Below are 18114 nucleotides of genomic sequence, written 5' to 3'. Positions count from 1 at the left end.
CCAGAGCTGTTGCAAAATAACAAGCAATAAGAACTGAATGACATCTCCTGATGTTAATACAAAATAAATACAATGTTAAATATAAAACAAAATATAAAATATCTGCCATTTTATTATTATTTTATTAAACAATTAAAAGAGTTTTCATTTCCCACTCGGAGTTAACAAAGTGTGCGGTCACTGTGAGATAGCTTTCAGTGGCACCGGAAGTCCATCCTTCAGTTGTTAGTGCAACAGCGGGTGCAGCGGACACCTTGTGCTCGTGCTCTATCACCGCTCGTGTACGCCTGTAAAGGGCAGGGACCACGGACTGGCTTATGTGCGCACGGGAAGGGACATTGTAACGAGGCATCGAGCACTTTTAATAAATACCTGAAGCCGGGGTCCTCTACTACTGCATAAGGGCGCAGAGCCGTTGAAATGTAAATGCCAATAGCTTTGGTAATGTCTTTGGCTCTGTCTGCTTTCACATCTAGGGGCTTTTTAAAACAGTGCGGATGAGTTGTTGGACCCCCGTTAACTTTTGCCTCGCTCTGGTGATAGGCACATCTGGGTGATGCTGTCGTGCGTTCCATTTGTACTCGGAAGTCGGAATTTCAGAGTTCCCAGTCGAAAATTTCAACTGGAAGGCCCCCTGAGGTTGGATTTCCCGACTCAGAAAGTCGGAGGAACCTCACCAACACCAACCTCATATCTCCGTGCATCAACAGTAAATGAAAGCTGTAGTATTAACTGTTTATTATCACTTCTGTCTTATTTGTGTCTCATTAAATCAGCCGTACTCACAGTACTGTCCAACCTCTCTCTGTGGACAAGTTGTGGACCTTATATTTGTTCTGTAGTTGACTTGTTGTACTGGAACTACAGACTGTACTGGAACGTGGTCAACTCGAATGTGACATCATTCCCATTTCCGAATTCCAACTTCCTAGGTAAATGGATGGAAATGCACGTCATTAGCATGTTCCATTGTTTCCACTGACATACCGCACAACTGTCAAACGACGCGGACACACTGTCCTCGTCCGATCCACCACTCGCACTCCATCGCCATTGTAGTCAACTGGGAACCCGAAAATTCCCCACACAGCTGATTTAAATGAAGCAGGCGGGTTTTCCAGCTCCTGTGTCATCTGAGCTTGCCATAGTTACGCCTCTGCTTCTTCTTCTGTTTGTTGTTTGTTTGTTGTCACACCTGTTGTACATATTTTGTACTATTTGTATAACATGTATTGCTTTTTATATTTTTATTCTTATTCCTGTTTTTTATCTTATTCTATTTAAGTCTTTTACTACTGACGTATTCTGCCTATGACTGAATGCACTCGACCATGACGTTCGTACCGTGACGGTTCGGGACGAATACACATACCGTTAAACCCCTAATGGTAACAGATGTTTGGGATTTCCTTGTGATGAGGAGGGTTTTCTTTAGTTCCTCCTAACTTCCGTTTTGCTTTCCACAGGCCTTTTCCCCCAGCATTAATTATATTATTGGGTTTTGCTGTTTTAGTTTGTTGTTTAAGTTTGGGCTAGAGATCTCCGGTAGTCCAGTTATTTCGTCTTTTGTTTGGATTTGTTTTCTTTGGATTCAAAATATTTAATTTCAGAAGAGAAATTGCATTTGGTTGTATTTTTTGTGGTAAATAATCATGAGGATTAACTCCTGAATATAATCCAGCTGTTGAATAATCTCTACTTTTATTGACAGGTGCAAATATTACAAACATTATAACACAGTCAGCAGTTTGCTGAAAGTCCTTTAAGAGAACTTCTCATTCATTGTGAGACACATCAACTGTAAAAGCTGCAGCATGCAGTCGACTCGTCTGGTTTCCATCAGTACTTGACGTTCTCATGCTTAAGATGCTGCTGTAAGTGCAATGAAACATCAGCGTGAGAAGCTTCAGGTTTCGCACTGTGTGGTTAATGAACCACAATGAGTCAAAGAGAAGTGGTGGAAAGTAACCTGATGAAGAGTGCTGAGAAAATACTGAGAACTTTAAGTACAAAGAGGAAGTTGTTCATTTTTTCAAATGTTACTATTACATAATACACTGCACAAATAAAAAAAAGTGAACACATAAACATTACAATGTAACTCCAAGTCAATCACACTTCTGGGATATCAAACTGTCCTGTTAGGAAGCAACACTGATTGTGAATCAATTTCACCTGCTGTTGTGCAAATGGAACATACAACAGGTGGAAATGAGAGGCAATTAGCAAGACAACCCCTATAAAGGAATGGTTCTGCAGGTGGTGGCCACAGACCATTTCCCTGTCCTCATCCTTTCTGGTTGATTTCTGGTCACCTTTGCATTTTGCCAGTGCCCTCACCACTAGAGGTAGCATGAGGTGGTGTTGAAGAAATTGCTCAGGTAGTGCAACTCATCCAGGATGGCACATCAATGCGCGTTGTGGCAAGAAGGTTTGCTGTGTCTCCCAATACAGTAGCTGCTTCCCAAGTCTCTAACTTGATAGCTCCTCGCTCCCCGCTCCTCGCCCGAACCGGAAGTAGTTCCGGAGCCACCATATTGAGGACTGTCTTAAAGCTCTTATCGCAGCTCGGAGGAGCGAGGAGCGAGGAGAGAGGAGGAAGTTCCGAGGAGCGATAAGCGAGGATACACGAGAACAGCCTCCACGGAAGTCTTTTACTGGCCGACACGCCCCCTTATTAGATATCAGTGAGTGATTGGACGCTGCAACAGATCGGACTTCTGTGAAACTTCACAACATCACCGGAGTTTCATACCGCAGAGAGGAAGAAGCAGACCTTAAAACAGACTTTACAGGGCGCCTTGAAACCGACTATAAACAACGTCGGTATAATGAGTTGGTATTTGACAACCTGTGATCGTTTAGAACGAAATATTGATCATAACTTGTCGTAAAATATATAAAATGCAGTGAATAACTGCAGATTTGCTTTGTTTTCTGAGTGAAAATCTGAGTAAAAAATAAGTTGTCTAACAATCCAAAGTAGCAAAAACAGATTCATTTCTATTAAATTGAATCTAAAAAAATACCTCTTGTCATGATCAGTTATTTCCCTGCTAACTTTTATTACGGGTGAATGAATGAATTCAGAGGGAGCAGGAGAATCTCTCTGTCAGCAGGTAACACTACGTGTGAGAGTGATCATCAGTGAGGTCGGGTTTGATCGGCATGACGTGATTTCTATTTCTCCTGAAACTTTTAGCCTAATAAATCATTTCCATAGTTCATGAACAGACAGTATTTGGGCTTATTAAATAATTAATTCAGATCAGATTATCTGTGAGGAAAAATTTAAATAATGAACAAATAATATAAAGGCATAGTGCTGGTAAGAAATGTCCGTCTGGCTCTGCAGCAGGAACACAGACTGCAGCCAGTTCTTCATGTGCAGGTGTTTGTGTTACGTGTGGCCAGTTAATTTTGTTTTGCTCCTTTCTCTCTCTCTCCCTGTGTCTCTGATTCTCCATCCTCCTTCTGCCTGCTGCGCACCTGAGTGCAATGAGCGCTCAGGGAGGGGGAGGAGATATAGAGGTGCAGGGAGAGCAGAGTGAGGAGGGCAGACACGCACACGCAGACAGCAACCTCGTGGTGAGGAGGGTTTTTCTTTTGTTCCTCCTAACTTTGGTTGTATTCTTTTCCACAGGTCCTTTTCCCCTCAACATGTATTTATATTGTTGGGGTTTTGTTGTTTTAGTTTGGGCTGGAGATTTCCGGTAGTCTAGTTATTTCGTCTTTTGTTTTATGACGATTTTCCCAGTTTAGGTAGTTTAGGGGGAGGTGCTGGGAGCGACGGTCCATTGCGTGGCTGGCCCAGTACTTGCCCACTTTTGTTCATTTTGGCCGGGGTCTCCAGCTCCTTTTTTTCCCCTTATCACTTATTTTCGTAGTGATGATTTTCTGATTCTTTATTCAATAAACAAATTAAAACCCTGTGGGTTTTCAAACATTCTTCTGTTGTGTGGCGTCCTTTTTAAATATGTTGCGGTCCTCATTGTGAGCCTTTGTTTTGTCTTATACTTAGTTTGAGAGGCCGTAACATCTGTTAAAAGGAAACTCGACTCCGTGTGCCCACCCCAATTCCCGCTTCTGTGCCCCTGCGGCTCAGTGTCCTATCATTGACCCCCATTGGGAGAGTGAGGAGGGCGTCCCCATCGATGCCATTATTTTCGGTGGCAGAAGGCCAGAAGGTTGGTGCTCATCTCATTCCATAACTGTTGATAAAAGCATTTTCACATGATTTCACATTTTAAACATGTAGTTTTTAGTCATCAGTGGTGTGACTGGCAAAGAGGGAAGGAAGATTAAAAAGGTGAAGTTACCTTGTTATAAAGCAACCAGAAAAGGAAGTCTACAAATATCATGTCTGGGAGAGATAAAGGCAAGATATATTATAAACAATTAATTAGGGAAACGAAAAGGCAAAACATTTTTTAATAGAGGAACAGAGGAAAGATATTTTGCAAGTAGTTTCTATAAAGTTTAAGCGATATTACAGTCATGACTGCCATTTCCTTCCACTATTGTATGTTTAATTCAGACTGAAACTGAGCCATGAAATAGTGTGCACAAAACAGATCTCAGAGTAAAGCCACTGATATAAATTGAACAACAGAGGATCAAATACAAAGTATACTGTATACGGCCTTCCTCACATAACGGTTGTCATGAGTTTCTAGTTTAGTTCCGGTTTTCTTGTATTTTGGGTGTTCAATTATTATTTCTTGTTTAACCATGTCACTTTGTCTCCCTGTCATGAGTTTTCATTGTTCAATTTTGTATTTAATATATTGTGTTCTTGTCTTGATTTAGTCTTGTTTAGTTATGTAATTCATTTGTGTTTTATTGTCTAGAGATTTTCTGCATGAGTTCTACTATCACAGTCTTGAGTTTGGTTTTTAGTGTTTCCTGTTTTATTTTGTAGCCCTATGTATGTTTTGTCTTGTTTTACTTCCTGCCTTTGTGTGTTTTCCCGCCTGTTGGATTATGTGCCCTGCCCTTATTGTTTTCACCTGCTCCCTTGATTGTCTCACCTGTGTCTGATTAGCCTCACCTCCTAAGTTTATTTAGTCTTTGTGCTCCCTTGTCTCGTGTGCCAGTAAACCAGCTCCGTGCCGTCATCACTTCAGGAATTGTCAGCATTTGCTCCATGCCCGTCTTGTCAGGTTTTGTACTTTTATTTTGATACTTTGTCAAGCCCTTGGTTTTGTCAGTAGGTTTTCCTCCTTGTGAGTGATTTTCTGTTGTTCTTTAATAGTGACCTTTTTCCTCCTTGTGAGTGATTTTCTGTTGCACTTTAATAATTAAAGATTTGTTTATTTTCTACTTTTGCCTCCTGAGTCATGCATTTGGGTTCGAGTCCTTGTTGACAACGGTGTTTGTGCTGACTTCTATTGAATTTCCCCTCTGGGGATCAATAAAGTACGATCTTCTCTTCTTTGAAGGGGCCGTTTCATTTTAATGGATATTCACACATTTTGTATGGGTTTCACATTTTTGGGTGTTTATTGTTCACTGTGAAAAAGTAAAAACTCCATAATTCCGTGTTTTTCCAGAATAGTTTTTATAAAGGTAGCCTCTGAAATAGGCCGTTCATAACAGCTGCAGGTTTCTACGTAGAACCTTGCTTTCACTGAAATCGACCAATCATCATTCACCTCAGGCTGCCTTCTTCACTAGCTTGTTGTCAAGTTGTTGTCAAGATTTCAACTTCCGATACCTCCTGCCAATTCGGGCTCGTACATATAAGGCCGAATAACCGATCCTAGAGCAGCCATGTTTTCTACAACTTCGGAGTGACTGTGCAGTGCGGCCGCTTCCTCACGTGGGATCGCACACGTTGGGGAGGGGCTGTGCTGTCACTCCAAATACTGTCATGGTCAAACCTTTCAATGGCAAAACGACTTGTTCGTTTCAGAAAGACAGAGAGGCTCTGAAAAATAATTAAATTAAAATATGTATATACTTTTAAAAATTAAACAAACTTATCCAATATGATTCAATTAGAATAATAGAAGATTGATGGCATAGCTAAAATATGTCCCTTTTAACATATATGTTTGAGTCATTACACCTACAATCTTTATTACATATTGACATGGGGTGTCAACACTTACAACACAAAACTAAGTGTGCAAGAAAATGATAGCATGCTTATGTTTCAGGAGTCCCTCTGGTTTACGAGTCCTTAAACTGGCAGCATGGAGTCTTTGTTGGAGCAGCAATGAGGTCGGAAGCCACAGCAGCTGCTGAGCATCAAGGTACAACCTCACACACATTATTTTCCTGTAGTCTAAATCCTTTACATATATTAGTGCTGATTTACAGATCTGAAAAAAGACTTGATTGTTGTAGCGTTCATGGTGAATTTTTTTTGTGACTATCTTTTGTCATCACTTGTTATACATCAAACATTACTGAATTTCCCTGTTTAAGACATTTTTATGATCATGGGGTGGTAAGGAAGTGACTATTACTACATCTAAAGTGTTTCATATTTCCTTCAGGAAAGGTGATCATGCATGACCCCTTTGCCATGCGCCCGTTCTTCGGTTACAACTTTGGCGACTACCTCGCTCACTGGCTGAGCATGGAGAGCCGAAAGGCCCCCACTCATCTGCCCAAGATCTTCCACGTCAACTGGTTCAGAAAGGACCCTTCCACCGGCTCCTTCCTCTGGCCCGGCTTTGGCGAAAACGCCCGCGTACTGGAGTGGATCTTCAAGCGCTGCAGCCGGGAGAGGGAGGACGAGGCAGCCAAGAAGAGCATTATTGGCTGGCTGCCAGAAGATGGCGCCATCGACACTACAGGTCTCAGCAGCAATGTTGATATGGGTGCTCTGTCTGACGTGCCTGCGCCTTTCTGGCAGAAGGAGACAAAGGAGTTGAGAGCTTACTTCACTCAGCAAGTTGGAGCTGATCTGCCAGCTCAGGTGGAGGCTGAGCTGAAGGCACTGGAGGACAGAGTGCACAATTAAAAACCTACTGACAGGAAGTCCATCAAAAAACAGGGAGGAAGTCTTTAGTAAAACAGGATTCAGATTATTTGGGCGCAATCAGAGTCACTGGCTGAGTTTACATACACTGAGAATTAAGACCTGAACCCGGTTAGTTAGAAAACTGTTTGGGGTTTATTCATAAAAACTGGGATTCTTAATTGTTAATAATTCAGAAAAGCAAGAAAGATGTTATTTCTCTTTGCATGAAAACACAGTCAGTGAGGTTAGAGAAGATAATAATCTGAGATGCATTCCCCACCTTTTGATTACTACCTGACAGAGATGCTGCAACACTGAGGGACTGGTGCTGGGTTGGTGGTAGGAGGGAGGTTTGGCTTACAACATGAAGGTTAGATTTCTGTGAAGCTCGAGAAGCACACGTCTCTACCTCTGTTCTTTCACATAACTGGGCATGATACTGAAGCAACATCAACATGGCCCTGTAGTGCCTTTGAGACATTTAACAGTTTCATGGCTGCTAATGTTTACAGGTTGATACCCAAAGATTTTTTTATTTTTGCAAAATTCTGACAAAGATTGATTAGGTTTTATCATTTTTACTCACAGAAAGATTTAAAATATATTTTAGCGTTAGCTCTTTAATGCACTACTGTCAGAGTCTAATGAAATGCCCCTCATTTTGAGTTAAACTTGGTATTTACATATACATAAACCAGAAGTCCTTTAACTATTCAATATATTGATTTCCCTGTGCCCGAGGATTACTATGCATAATTCATCTTTCCACTTTTGTAATGTTTGTGATTAAATTCTTTGATTTCAGGTGATGTTTACGCACATTATGTAAAAATGTTGGACCAATAAATGCGACTGAGATTATTAGGTATTTTTAGAAGCCAAGGTTTTTATTACTGTGCAATGAATAAATATCTTCAAATACAGAAACTATGTCTCATGTTCATTTTTATAGTAATTAAAATACAAATGAAAATGTGGTTTACAAATTAAGAAAGAAAGTGAATACACAATAGGCATGTAAATGAGACTAAAATGCCTTATTACACATGATAATACTGCAAAACTGAAACTAAAATGATTGATAGTCTAGTTTACTATAATTCATTCTCAACAGTCCCTTACAGACGATTCAACTTTCTCTTGCACATATGTGACATGCAGATTACTAAACACAGCAACAAGGTTGGAACACAAATACAAGCTCTGATAATGTGATTAATTATATACTACATATTACTATATGGATTGTGATTGCTGAATGTCTCCTGTCTTTAATCAAACAAACTCAGCCATGTTATTTTGGTCATAGCATTTTCTAAATAAACATTTAGGCATACCTTTTCCTTGAATTGTTTTTAAAAGTGTATAGTTTCCTGTTTTAGTAATAAACTAACATAAAACATCTTGTGTAAGCAAAGCAAAATGACTGCATATTAGGAAACTAAACTAAATGTGGTGTTAAAACAATACTCATTTTTTCTTCACTTGAGCATAGAGGTCCTCTGGGCTGTCAGCAGTCTGTCTTAAGCTGTTTGTTGCCTCAGACACTTTGACCTCTGCATACAGCGTATCCTGCTGCTGTCCACTGTCCTGCACTGAGACAGAGACGGGTTCAGGTTTACGTGCAGAAAAGTTGATCTCTCCGTAGTGGATGTTGTCCTCTGTTACGCTGGCTGACTGTTGAAGAGCCAGCATGCCATCTCTTTGACTCTGAAAAATAAATCAAATACCTTTTCAGGGCATATCTTGAATGCAGGAGTCTTGTTGTTTCCATTAGTGATATTTAATTTGAATGAAGTCCCCCAGGGTTTGATTCTTGGGCCTCTATTATTCAGCCTCTACATGCTCATGCTCATGGTTGCTCTGACTACTTGTTTTCTTCTTACACACTAGTTTTAATTCTAACTTCACACTTGAAAATGAACTAATGCTATGCTAACATATCTGACATTTGGATATTCAGTCAGGACAAAGTTGACGGTATAACCTTTTTTAACTTGATGTGTTATCTTTGTTAAATGTTATTTAGGACTCCCAAGTACTCAAATAACATTTTAATCCAATGCGCCAGCTAGCTGTTCCTTCCAAGTTACTAACGTTACTCTTTTCTCTGAACAGCTAGTATAATCTTTGACTGTTGGTTACACCTGGCAGTCACTTGATGTAAATATTTTATAACAACTTTTCTCCATTTAAGAAATTGTTAGTTTAGAGCATTATTTTTATGTATTATTTAGACCATATAAACAAGTAAAGTTATGGTAGACTATAACTAGGCTAAGTTTGACTTTCTAACTGCTGCTGCACATTCCTCCTTTGCATAAATCTTAACACTGCCTCCAGTTAGCTACAGAATAGAATTTAAAGTTTTGCTCTTTGTTTCTAAATCATGTTAAAGTCTGGCCAAAATATCTTTCTGATATGCTTTAAGAATATATCGAGATCCCTTTGACAATAAAGAAACAGCTTCCTCAAGTCAGAACCAAACTTAAGCTGCATTTATCTATAACTTTCTGATTAAATCAAATCTGCTTTATCTTTAGACACTTTCTGAATCAAAACTGAAACGACAAAAAAATTGTGTTTGTTTGATAGTTGTGTTAGAGTGATGCTTACAGGCTGTTTTGTCACATTGGTTGTGTTTCCCTAATATTTAACCCACCACTAACCGCTAACTTCTTAAATATTGCTGAGTCTAAAGACTGATGCTTTACATATCAGGCCAGAGTCACTGTTGACAGATATACTATAAAATCTCATTACAACACACAGTTCAGCTTATTCTCACCTCAGTCTGTTGAGGAGTTTGATGTTTGGACTTAAACCACCTGGAGGACATTAGAGAGGTCATAATAAGTATACAGTTTCAGGTATAGACTGTTTAAAAAGATGGACGACATGTTAGCTCCTAAAAGGAAAGCCAAAATATTTCCAGCGACCCCTGCTTACTGGCTGCAGTATAGGTCATAAAGCCCGCCTCCTCCATGTTAACATATGGGACATGAGTGAAACTATAAAATCAAAATACACGATCAATATCACATACGGCTCCTGCAACTGATCTGTTCCAGATTAGCAGAGTAGAGGAGGAACAGCAGCTCCACCCTGAGATCTCTACTGTGCATTCTCTCGCTCCAAAAAACAACACCAGCACTAGATGGCAGTGCCCATCTTGGGGTATTTTGGCTTCAATTTTGTACAATGAGAGCAGATGGAGACGTGTCGACCATCTTTACATACAGTCATTGGTTTCAAGTTTATTAGACCGCCAAAACAAAACAAACAAAGAAATAATAAAAAAAAAAAATACTGCAAAATAATAATTAATAATTAATCACGCCAAATCTAGGTTAGAAGCTAGTTGTAGAAGATAGGTAGGTTATACTGACAAGAACAAAGAAGCTTTGTCAAACTTGAGTCATGCTAACAGAACAAAGATGTAAAGGTGGAGATTCTGTTGCTGTAGAAACAGAAGATTGCATACTCATACTCATTTCCTTAGGAACGTAGTTTTGCAAAACTTACCAGATAGAGACCGTGAGGAAGATGAGTATGATGACAACAATCCCTCCAAGAGCTAAATCCCAGAGTAGAGAGTTCTCTGTTCCTTAATAAAACAGTACAAGAAACCAAGTGACTAAAAAACGTAAAAAAATGTTGCCATTATTTCTATAGAACCGTTTCATACAAATGCTGTAAAAATTACATTATAGTCAAAATATGAACACAATGAACAAGCAAAGCTTCACAGCAGCAGAAACAAGGAAAAGGACGAGATTGCCTCAAAACAGGAGATTCACTACAGATCTACATTTACCTGCATAATTTAAATTAATCCATGATGACGTCTGATTACCGAGATCATTCAGGGCCACACAGTAATGAACTCCTCCATCAGTCACAGTGAAGCTGTAAAACTCTCCTTCAGATACGATCATGGGTCCATCTTTGCTGATCTTGAACCAGATGAAGCGACTGACAGGAGGCTTTGCTCTGCTGGAGCAGGTCAGGTTCACCTGCTCACCTGCTGACACCAAACCTGATGGACTGATGGACACTGAGGTGTTTTTAGGAGCATCTGAGGAAAAAGAGAGATTAACTTTATCCATTAAAAACAGCTGACATTGCATAAATCATCATGTGCTGACAGGATCCAATAACAAACTCTGGTTGTCTCACATGAAACACTGAGAGTCTTTGTCTCCTCTGCTGTCTTCGGATCTTTTCCTTCATTCACAGGATATTTGGCAGAACAGGTGATGTTGTATCCATCATGTTTGTCTGACAGAGTGATGGTCTCCTGGATTTTAGTTGTAAAGATTCCATCTGTGTTTTCCTCCATGTTGTTGTGAGAGTGTTGTTGGAGATTCCAGGTGAGTTTAGGAGGGGAGTGTGGACAGGGAGTGAAAGCTGAGCAGGTTATATTGACAGACTCCTTCTCCTTCAGATCACCTGAGATCTCTATGCTGGGGCTCCGAGGAGAATCTGTGGTTTAAATTAGACACAAGTTTTACACTGAGGCATACATTTAAATTTACTCACTTTTTTTCTGCAGCTGTCACAGACGGCGACACTTCTGTCTTGAAAGCGAACAAAGTATAAATAACAGTTTGTTCTACTTTTCAGTATTCTTACATTTGACCATTTTAATGTCAAACTGTAACAACAGACTCAGTGTTTAACCAGAATTTGAAGTGATGACAAAGTTTTACAATAAAAAAGGAGTACAAAATGGCATCACTTTTTCTGCAGCTGTCACAGACGGCGAGACTTCTGTCTTGAAAGTGAACAGTCTAAGTCTGTTCTATTTAGTATTCTTACATTTGACCATTTTAATGTCAAACTGTAACAACAGACTCAGTTTAATATAAACTGATGACAAAGTAAAATAACAATAAAAAGTTTTCTATTCGGACAAAAGAAACTGATTTCACTGTTTATAACAAACAACAACATTATAAAGTGACTGATAAAAACAAATCTCTCTTACCTTCAATTGTTATTTGAAGAGGATCACAAACAGCTGTTGCTCTGAATGGCCAGTTTATTATTCTGAAGTAGTATTTGTCTGTATATGTTGTGGTTAAGTTGTAAAACAGAGTGGTGCAGTTTTTCTCTTTCAGGTTTCCAGTGATCTTCATTGGATAGGTGTTAACTGTCTCACTGCTGTTATAAATCGCATTGTTTAGATTGCTGTCATTTTTAATCCACACTCCAAATGTTTCTCTTGTGCTGATGAAGCCTGTTTCTGGTTTAGCCCTAAAGCTACATGGGATCTGCAAACAAGATCCACTCAGTGCTTTCATCTTCTTCGGTGTCGTAACAGAGAGGTGTGACCATTTAGTCCGACAATCAGCATCTGTAAAACCAGACTCATGATTATTATAATGTAGAGCAAAATCTGCACAAAGAAAATGTTGATGATAAACTAAGAGGTAATGTGTTGCATGCTGGTCTTTTTCACTGTGCTGTTAACACATCAGTGTAAAACACTTCACTTTGCAGTCAGAACATGAACAGTTGAAAGTAACTCTGTCTGCTCTTCTTTTCCTGCTTGTTTCTACATAAAGTTCAAACTGTGAACATTAAACATCTTTAAATAAAAGTGAGAGAACAAACAGCTCACCTGAAAGAGAGAAGACACTCTGTAACATGTTGGCTGTCAACATGTTCACACACAGGACTGCAAGGACACCCATCACCTGGATTTGATAATAAGTTACTATTCAATGTCTTAATCAAAGCATCTGTGAAACAAAGCATTTTTCCTTTTGAAGAAATGAAATATGTTTTTTTGTATAGTGTTTCTAAAAAGCAGCTAAATAAATAGCTCAAACATAAAAAGCAGTAACATTTGATCTTACCAAACATGCTGCGAGACGCTAAAGAAGAGAAACAATGTTTTAAAATGTGTGACTTTCAGCAGAACTGCAGCAGACCAGTAACCTCCCTGCTAAGCTGCAGAACTACAAGAAGTCTTCATCCTTCCTGCTCTCACCCTGTGAACGAGGAAGTTGACAGAGGCTGCACGATGGTGCAGTGGTTAGCACTGTTGCCTGACAGCTAGAAGGTTCCTAGTATAAACCCCAGTTCGGACGAAGTGTACCTTTCTGCGTGGAGTTTGCATGTTCCTGTGCATGCCTGGGATCCCTCCAGGTACTCTGGCTTCCTCCCACAGTCCAAAGACATGCTCGTCAGGTTCATTAGTGACTCTAAATTGCCCGTAGGCGTAGGTGTGAGTGTGAAAAGCTGCTGTCAATATGTGTCAGCCCTGTGATGGATTGGCGATCAGCCAAGGGTGTAACCCCACCTCTCGGCCAATGACAGCTGGGATAGGCTCCGGCCCCCTGCCACCCTGAATAGAATAAGCAGAGTAGATAATGTATGGATGGATGGATGGATGGATGGATGGATGGGTAGAGACAGTTAAAGATGGACAGTTAAGGGGGGATAGAGAGAGAATGACGGACAGCAAAGGGACAAGGTTAGAATTGAACTTGGTCCGCTGTGATAAAGACTCAGCTTTAAATGGTACGTGCTCTACCAGATGAGTAACTGGTAGTTTATTTTCATTGTTCAGTAATATTAATATTTAGTTTGTAGCACACACTAATATAGTCATGTATTTAGTGTGAGCCACAGGCCTTATCTTGTCAGTACATATAAAATATATTTTGAAAAAATGAACAACTTCCTCTTTGTACTTAAAGTTCTCAGTATTTTCTCAGCACTCTTCATCAGGTTACTTTCCACCACTTCTCTTTGACTCATTTTGGTTCATTAACCACACAGTGAGAAACCTGAAGCTTTTCACGCTGATGTTTCATTGCACTTACAGCAGCATCTTCAGCATGAGAACGTCAAGTACTGATGGAAACCAGACGAGTCGACTGCATGCTGCAGCTTTTACAGTTGATGTGTCTCACAATGAATGAGAAGTTCTCTTAAAGGACTTTCAGCAAACTGCTGACTGTGTTATAATGTTTGTAATATGTGCACCTGTCAATAAAAGTAGAGATTATTCAACAGCTGGATTATATTAATCCTCATGATTATTTACCACAAAAAATACAACCAAATGCATTCAAGGGGAACTTACGAAACATTTTGCAGACTGCTTTCCTCGTCCTGCCGACTCACAAGCTTTTCATATGATGAAATGATAGTGACTGATGAGTTATTCATTAACTCCATGAGAGGAGCAAATAAAAAGACAAATAGCAAATTGTGTGAACAATGACCTTTTCTTTATTATATAATGGAAAACAAACTTTGTAAAAACCCTAAAAAAAGGTTTGTTTTGATGTATCAATAAAACGTTTTAATTTCTCTTCTGAAATTAGATATTTTGAATCCAAAGAAAACAGCATGAAGGCAAATAAAGAGAATTACAATAACAAGAACACAAATCAGCACAGACCTACACAGTGTAAAGATGAAGCTGCAGTATATTATATTTGAGTTATCTGCTAAAGAATAAAAACATCTGTCCTATTTACGTTCCATCTTTTGTTCATGTCACCAATCTGCTGCAGAGTAATACCATTTAATAATTCAGAATTAGAGGACGAGAAATAGAGAAGTATTCTATTCATGGTGAACATGATGTCGTCCTCTTCTCCTTCATGATGCTTGAATCTCAATGACTCTGTTCACATCGTCTGCTTCTACTGCTTCCTGTGAAAATAACACAACACAAAGGGAGTGGTGTCAGCGCTCGGCTGTGACTTTAATGCAGCTGAAAGAGAAATACCAGCAGCACTGAGAGTTTGTCTCTGTGAACCAATCAGTCAATATAAAGTAAGATCACTTCTCCTTAATGACATTTGGCTCCATTGCATTCTCCTGTCACTGATGTAATGGAGACATGGATATCTAAACATTGTTGTTTCTGAAGGAATTCTTCTGTATGATTATTCAGTGTTAATGACACATACTCAGAAAACGTTGCTCTTTCAAAATCAAAGCTTTATTCCTTTATTGTTGAAAGAATGATGAACCTGTCCTCAGCTAGTAGCTCACCTCCTCTGGTTTGTTGCAGCATCTTGATCTAAACCAACTGAAAGAAAGAAGATGGAATTAATAAACAAGAATAAAAGTTTACTTTCAGTGTTGTAAGAACATTGTACAGAGACCAATAAGTCATGAACATATTGTCGGAAAGTTTGTCTCACCACTCAAAGATGATGATTGTACTGCAGAGCATTACAATTCACAGGATCTTCATTGTGACGCAGACAACAACCCCAAACTCTGGATCACCTGTAACAAGACAGCACGGTCACCTGCTGCTTAATGGAAGGTGTTATGTCTCTGTAAAATCCGTAACTTTAATTCCACCTTTAACTAAAAGTGTAAACTTGTTAATTACATTTATTGTATCACATAATGGTGCAAGAACTTTGTAAAAGTTGCTTTATAGGGTTAAATAAGCAAACAGAAGAGAAAAGAGAGCGTGTTGGATAAAGCAGATTCACTACAGTTCTACATTTACCTGCATCATTTAAATTAATCCATGATGACGTCTGATTACCGAGATCATTCAGGGCCACACAGTAATAAACTCCTCCATCAGTCACAGTGAAGCTGTAAAACTCTCCTTCAGATACGTTCATGCTTCCATCTTTGCTGGTCTTGAACCAGATGAAGTGACTGACAGGAGGCTTTGCTCTGCTGGAGCAGGTCAGGATCACCTGCTCACCTGCTGACACCAAACCTGATGGACTGATGGACACTGAGGTGTTTTTAGGAGCATCTGAGGAAAAAGTGAGATTAACTTTATTCATTAAAAACAGCTGACATTGCATAAATCATCATGTGCTGACAGGATCCAATAACAAACTCTGGTTGTCTCACATGAAACACTGAGAGTCTTTGTCTCCTCTGCTGTCTTCGGATCTTTTCCTTCATTCACAGGATATTTGGCAGAACAGGTGATGTTGTATCCATCATGTTTGTCTGACAGAGTGATGGTCTCCTGGATTTTAGTTGTAAAGTTTCCATCTGTGTTTTCCTCCATGTTGTTGTGAGAGTGTTGTTGGAGATTCCAGGTGAGTTTAGGAGGGGAGTGTGGACAGGGAGTGAAAGCTAAGCAGGTTATATTGACAGACTCCTTCTCCTTCAGATCACCTGAGATCTCTATGCTGGGGCTCCGAGGAGAATCTGTGGTTTAAATTAGACACAAGTTTTACACTGAGGCATACATTTAAATTTACTCACTTTGTTTCTGCAGCTGTCACAGACGGCGGGACTTCTGTCTTGAAAGCGAACAAAGTATAAATAACAGTTTGTTCTACTTTTCAGTATTCTTACATTTGACCATTTTAATGTCAAACTGTAACAACAGACTCAGTGTTTAACCAGAATTTGAAGTGATGACAAAGTTTTACAATAAAAAAGGAGTACAAAATGGCATCACTTTTTCTGCAGCTGTCACAGACGGCGACACTTCTGTCTTGAAAGTGAGCAGTCTAAGTCTGTTCTATTTAGTATTCTTACATTTGACCATTTTAATGTCAAACTGTAACAACAGACTCAGTTTAATATAAACTGATGACAAAGTAAAATAACAATAAAAAGTTTTCTATTCGGACCAAAGAAACTGATTTCACTGTTTATAACAAACAACAACATTATAAAGTGACTGATAAAAACAAATCTCTCTTACCTTCAATTGTTATGTGAAGAGGATCACAAACAGCTGTTGCTATGAATGGCCAGTTTATTATTCTGAAGTAGTATTTGTCTGTGTATGTTGTGGTTAAGTTGTAAAACAGAGTGGTGCAGTTTTTCTCTTTCAGGTTTCCAGTGATCTTCATTGGATAGGTGTTAACTCTCTCACTGCTGTTATAAATCGCATTGTTTAGATTGCTGTCACTTTTAATCCACATTCCAAATGTTTCTCTTGTGCTGATGAAGTCTGTTTCTGGTTTAGCCCTAAAGCTACATGGGATCTGCAAACAAGATCCACTCAGTGCTTTCATCTTCTTCGGTGTCGTAACAAAGAAATGTGACCAATTAGTCCGACAATCAGTCGTAGCATCTGTAAAATACAGACTCATGATTATTATAATGTAGAGCAAAATCTGCACAAAGAAAATGTTGATGATAAACTAAGAGGTAATGTGTTGCATGCTGGTCTTTTTCACTGTGCTGTTAACACATCAGTATAAAACACTTCACTTTGCAGTCAGAACATGAACAGTTGAAAGTAACTCTGTCTGCTCTTCTTTTCCTGCTTGTTTCTACATAAAGTTCAAACTGTGAACATTAAACATCTTTAAATAAAAGTGAGAGAACAAACAGCTCACCTGAAAGAGAGAAGACACTCAGTAACATGTTGGCTGTCAACATGTTCACACACAGGACTGCAAGGACACCCATCACCTGGATTTGATAATAAGTTGCTATTCAATGTCTTAATCAAAGCATCTGTTAAACAAAGCATTTTTCCTTTTGAAGAAATGAAATATGTTTTTTTGTATAGTGTTTCTAAAAAGCAGCTAAATAAAAAGCTCAAACATAAAAAGCAGTAACATTTGATCTTACCAAACAAGCTGCGAGACGCTAAAGAAGAAAAACAATGTTTTAAAATGTGTGACTTTCAGCAGAACTGCAGCAGACCAGTAACCTCCCTGCTAAGCTGCAGAACTACAAGAAGTCTTCATCCTTCCTGCTCTCACCCTGTGAATGAGGAAATTGACAGAGGCTGCACGATGGTGCAGTGGTTAGCACTGTTGCCTGACAGCTAGAAGGTTCCTAGTATAAACCCCAGTTCGGACGAAGTGTACCTTTCTGCGTGGAGTTTGCATGTTCCTGTGCATGCCTGGGATCCCTCCAGGTACTCTGGCTTCCTCCCACAGTCCAAAGACATGCTCGTCAGGTTCATTAGTGACTCTAAATTGCCCGTAGGCGTAGGTGTGAGTGTGAAAAGCTGCTGTCAATATGTGTCAGCCCTGTGATGGAATGGCGATCAGCCAAGGGTGTAACCCCACCTCTCGGCCAATGACAGCTGGGATAGGCTCCAGCCCCCTGCCACCCCGAATAGAATAAGCAGAGTAGATAATGTATGGATGGATGGATGGATGGATGGATGGATGGGTAGAGACAGTTAAAGATGGACAGTTAAGGGGGGATAGAGA

The 18114-nt window shown here is 39.5% G+C and overlaps 3 protein-coding genes across 3 annotated transcripts; 1 reads left to right on the top strand and 2 right to left on the bottom strand.

Moving 5' to 3' along the window:
- Positions 1-3498: 3498 nt before the first annotated feature.
- Positions 3499-7042, top strand: LOC138596253 (phosphoenolpyruvate carboxykinase [GTP], mitochondrial-like). The gene is made up of 4 exons (XM_069667877.1): positions 3499-3547; positions 4050-4187; positions 6162-6257; positions 6504-7042. The coding sequence occupies exons 1-4, from the start codon at positions 3499-3501 to the stop codon at positions 6971-6973; spliced, it is 753 nt and encodes a 250-aa protein (XP_069523978.1). The 3' UTR covers positions 6974-7042.
- Positions 7043-10755: 3713 nt separating this feature from the next.
- LOC138596252 (vascular cell adhesion protein 1-like) lies at positions 10756-12627 on the bottom strand. The gene is made up of 4 exons (XM_069667876.1): positions 12600-12627; positions 11964-12332; positions 11153-11458; positions 10756-11051 (listed from the first exon to the last, which is right to left on the bottom strand). Exons 1-4 carry the CDS (start codon positions 12625-12627, stop codon positions 10756-10758), a joined length of 999 nt encoding a protein of 332 aa, XP_069523977.1.
- A 2558-nt stretch (positions 12628-15185) lies between these two features.
- On the bottom strand, positions 15186-17034 carry LOC138596251 (vascular cell adhesion protein 1-like). Its single transcript, XM_069667875.1, has 4 exons — positions 16641-17034; positions 15830-16135; positions 15468-15728; positions 15186-15235 (listed from the first exon to the last, which is right to left on the bottom strand). The coding sequence occupies exons 1-4, from the start codon at positions 17032-17034 to the stop codon at positions 15186-15188; spliced, it is 1011 nt and encodes a 336-aa protein (XP_069523976.1).
- Positions 17035-18114: the final 1080 nt, after the last annotated feature.

This window comes from Semicossyphus pulcher, unplaced genomic scaffold (genome assembly GCF_022749685.1).
Source record: "Semicossyphus pulcher isolate SPU_LCO1_2020_fin unplaced genomic scaffold, fSemPul1.0.p SCAF_18, whole genome shotgun sequence".
Taxonomy (NCBI): Eukaryota; Metazoa; Chordata; class Actinopteri; order Labriformes; family Labridae; genus Semicossyphus; species Semicossyphus pulcher.
The sequence above is the reverse complement of the archived record's forward strand: the minus strand, read 5'-3'. Positions and strand labels throughout refer to the sequence as shown.

What these genes read in the sequence shown, in the direction of transcription:
- LOC138596253 (XM_069667877.1), top strand. Translation starts at nt 3,499, where the DNA reads ATGAGCGCTCAGGGAGGGGGAGGAGATATAGAGGTGCAGGGAGAGCAG. An exon ending in AGAGGTGCAGGGAGAGCAGA is followed by an intron (nt 3,548 to 4,049) that starts GTGAGGAGGGCA and finishes ATCTGTTAAAAG; the next exon opens with GAAACTCGACTCCGTGTGCC. An exon ending in AGCAGCTGCTGAGCATCAAG is followed by an intron (nt 6,258 to 6,503) that starts GTACAACCTCAC and finishes TATTTCCTTCAG; the next exon opens with GAAAGGTGATCATGCATGAC.
- LOC138596251 (XM_069667875.1), bottom strand. Translation starts at nt 17,034, where the DNA reads ATGAGTCTGTATTTTACAGATGCTACGACTGATTGTCGGACTAATTGG. An exon ending in TCTTCACATAACAATTGAAG is followed by an intron (nt 16,136 to 16,640) that starts GTAAGAGAGATT and finishes TTTAAACCACAG; the next exon opens with ATTCTCCTCGGAGCCCCAGC. An exon ending in AAAGACTCTCAGTGTTTCAT is followed by an intron (nt 15,729 to 15,829) that starts GTGAGACAACCA and finishes CTTTTTCCTCAG; the next exon opens with ATGCTCCTAAAAACACCTCA.
- LOC138596252 (XM_069667876.1), bottom strand. Translation starts at nt 12,627, where the DNA reads ATGTTACAGAGTGTCTTCTCTCTTTCAG. An exon ending in GAGTGTCTTCTCTCTTTCAG is followed by an intron (nt 12,333 to 12,599) that starts GTGAGCTGTTTG and finishes CTGGTTTTACAG; the next exon opens with ATGCTGATTGTCGGACTAAA. An exon ending in TCTTCAAATAACAATTGAAG is followed by an intron (nt 11,459 to 11,963) that starts GTAAGAGAGATT and finishes TTTAAACCACAG; the next exon opens with ATTCTCCTCGGAGCCCCAGC.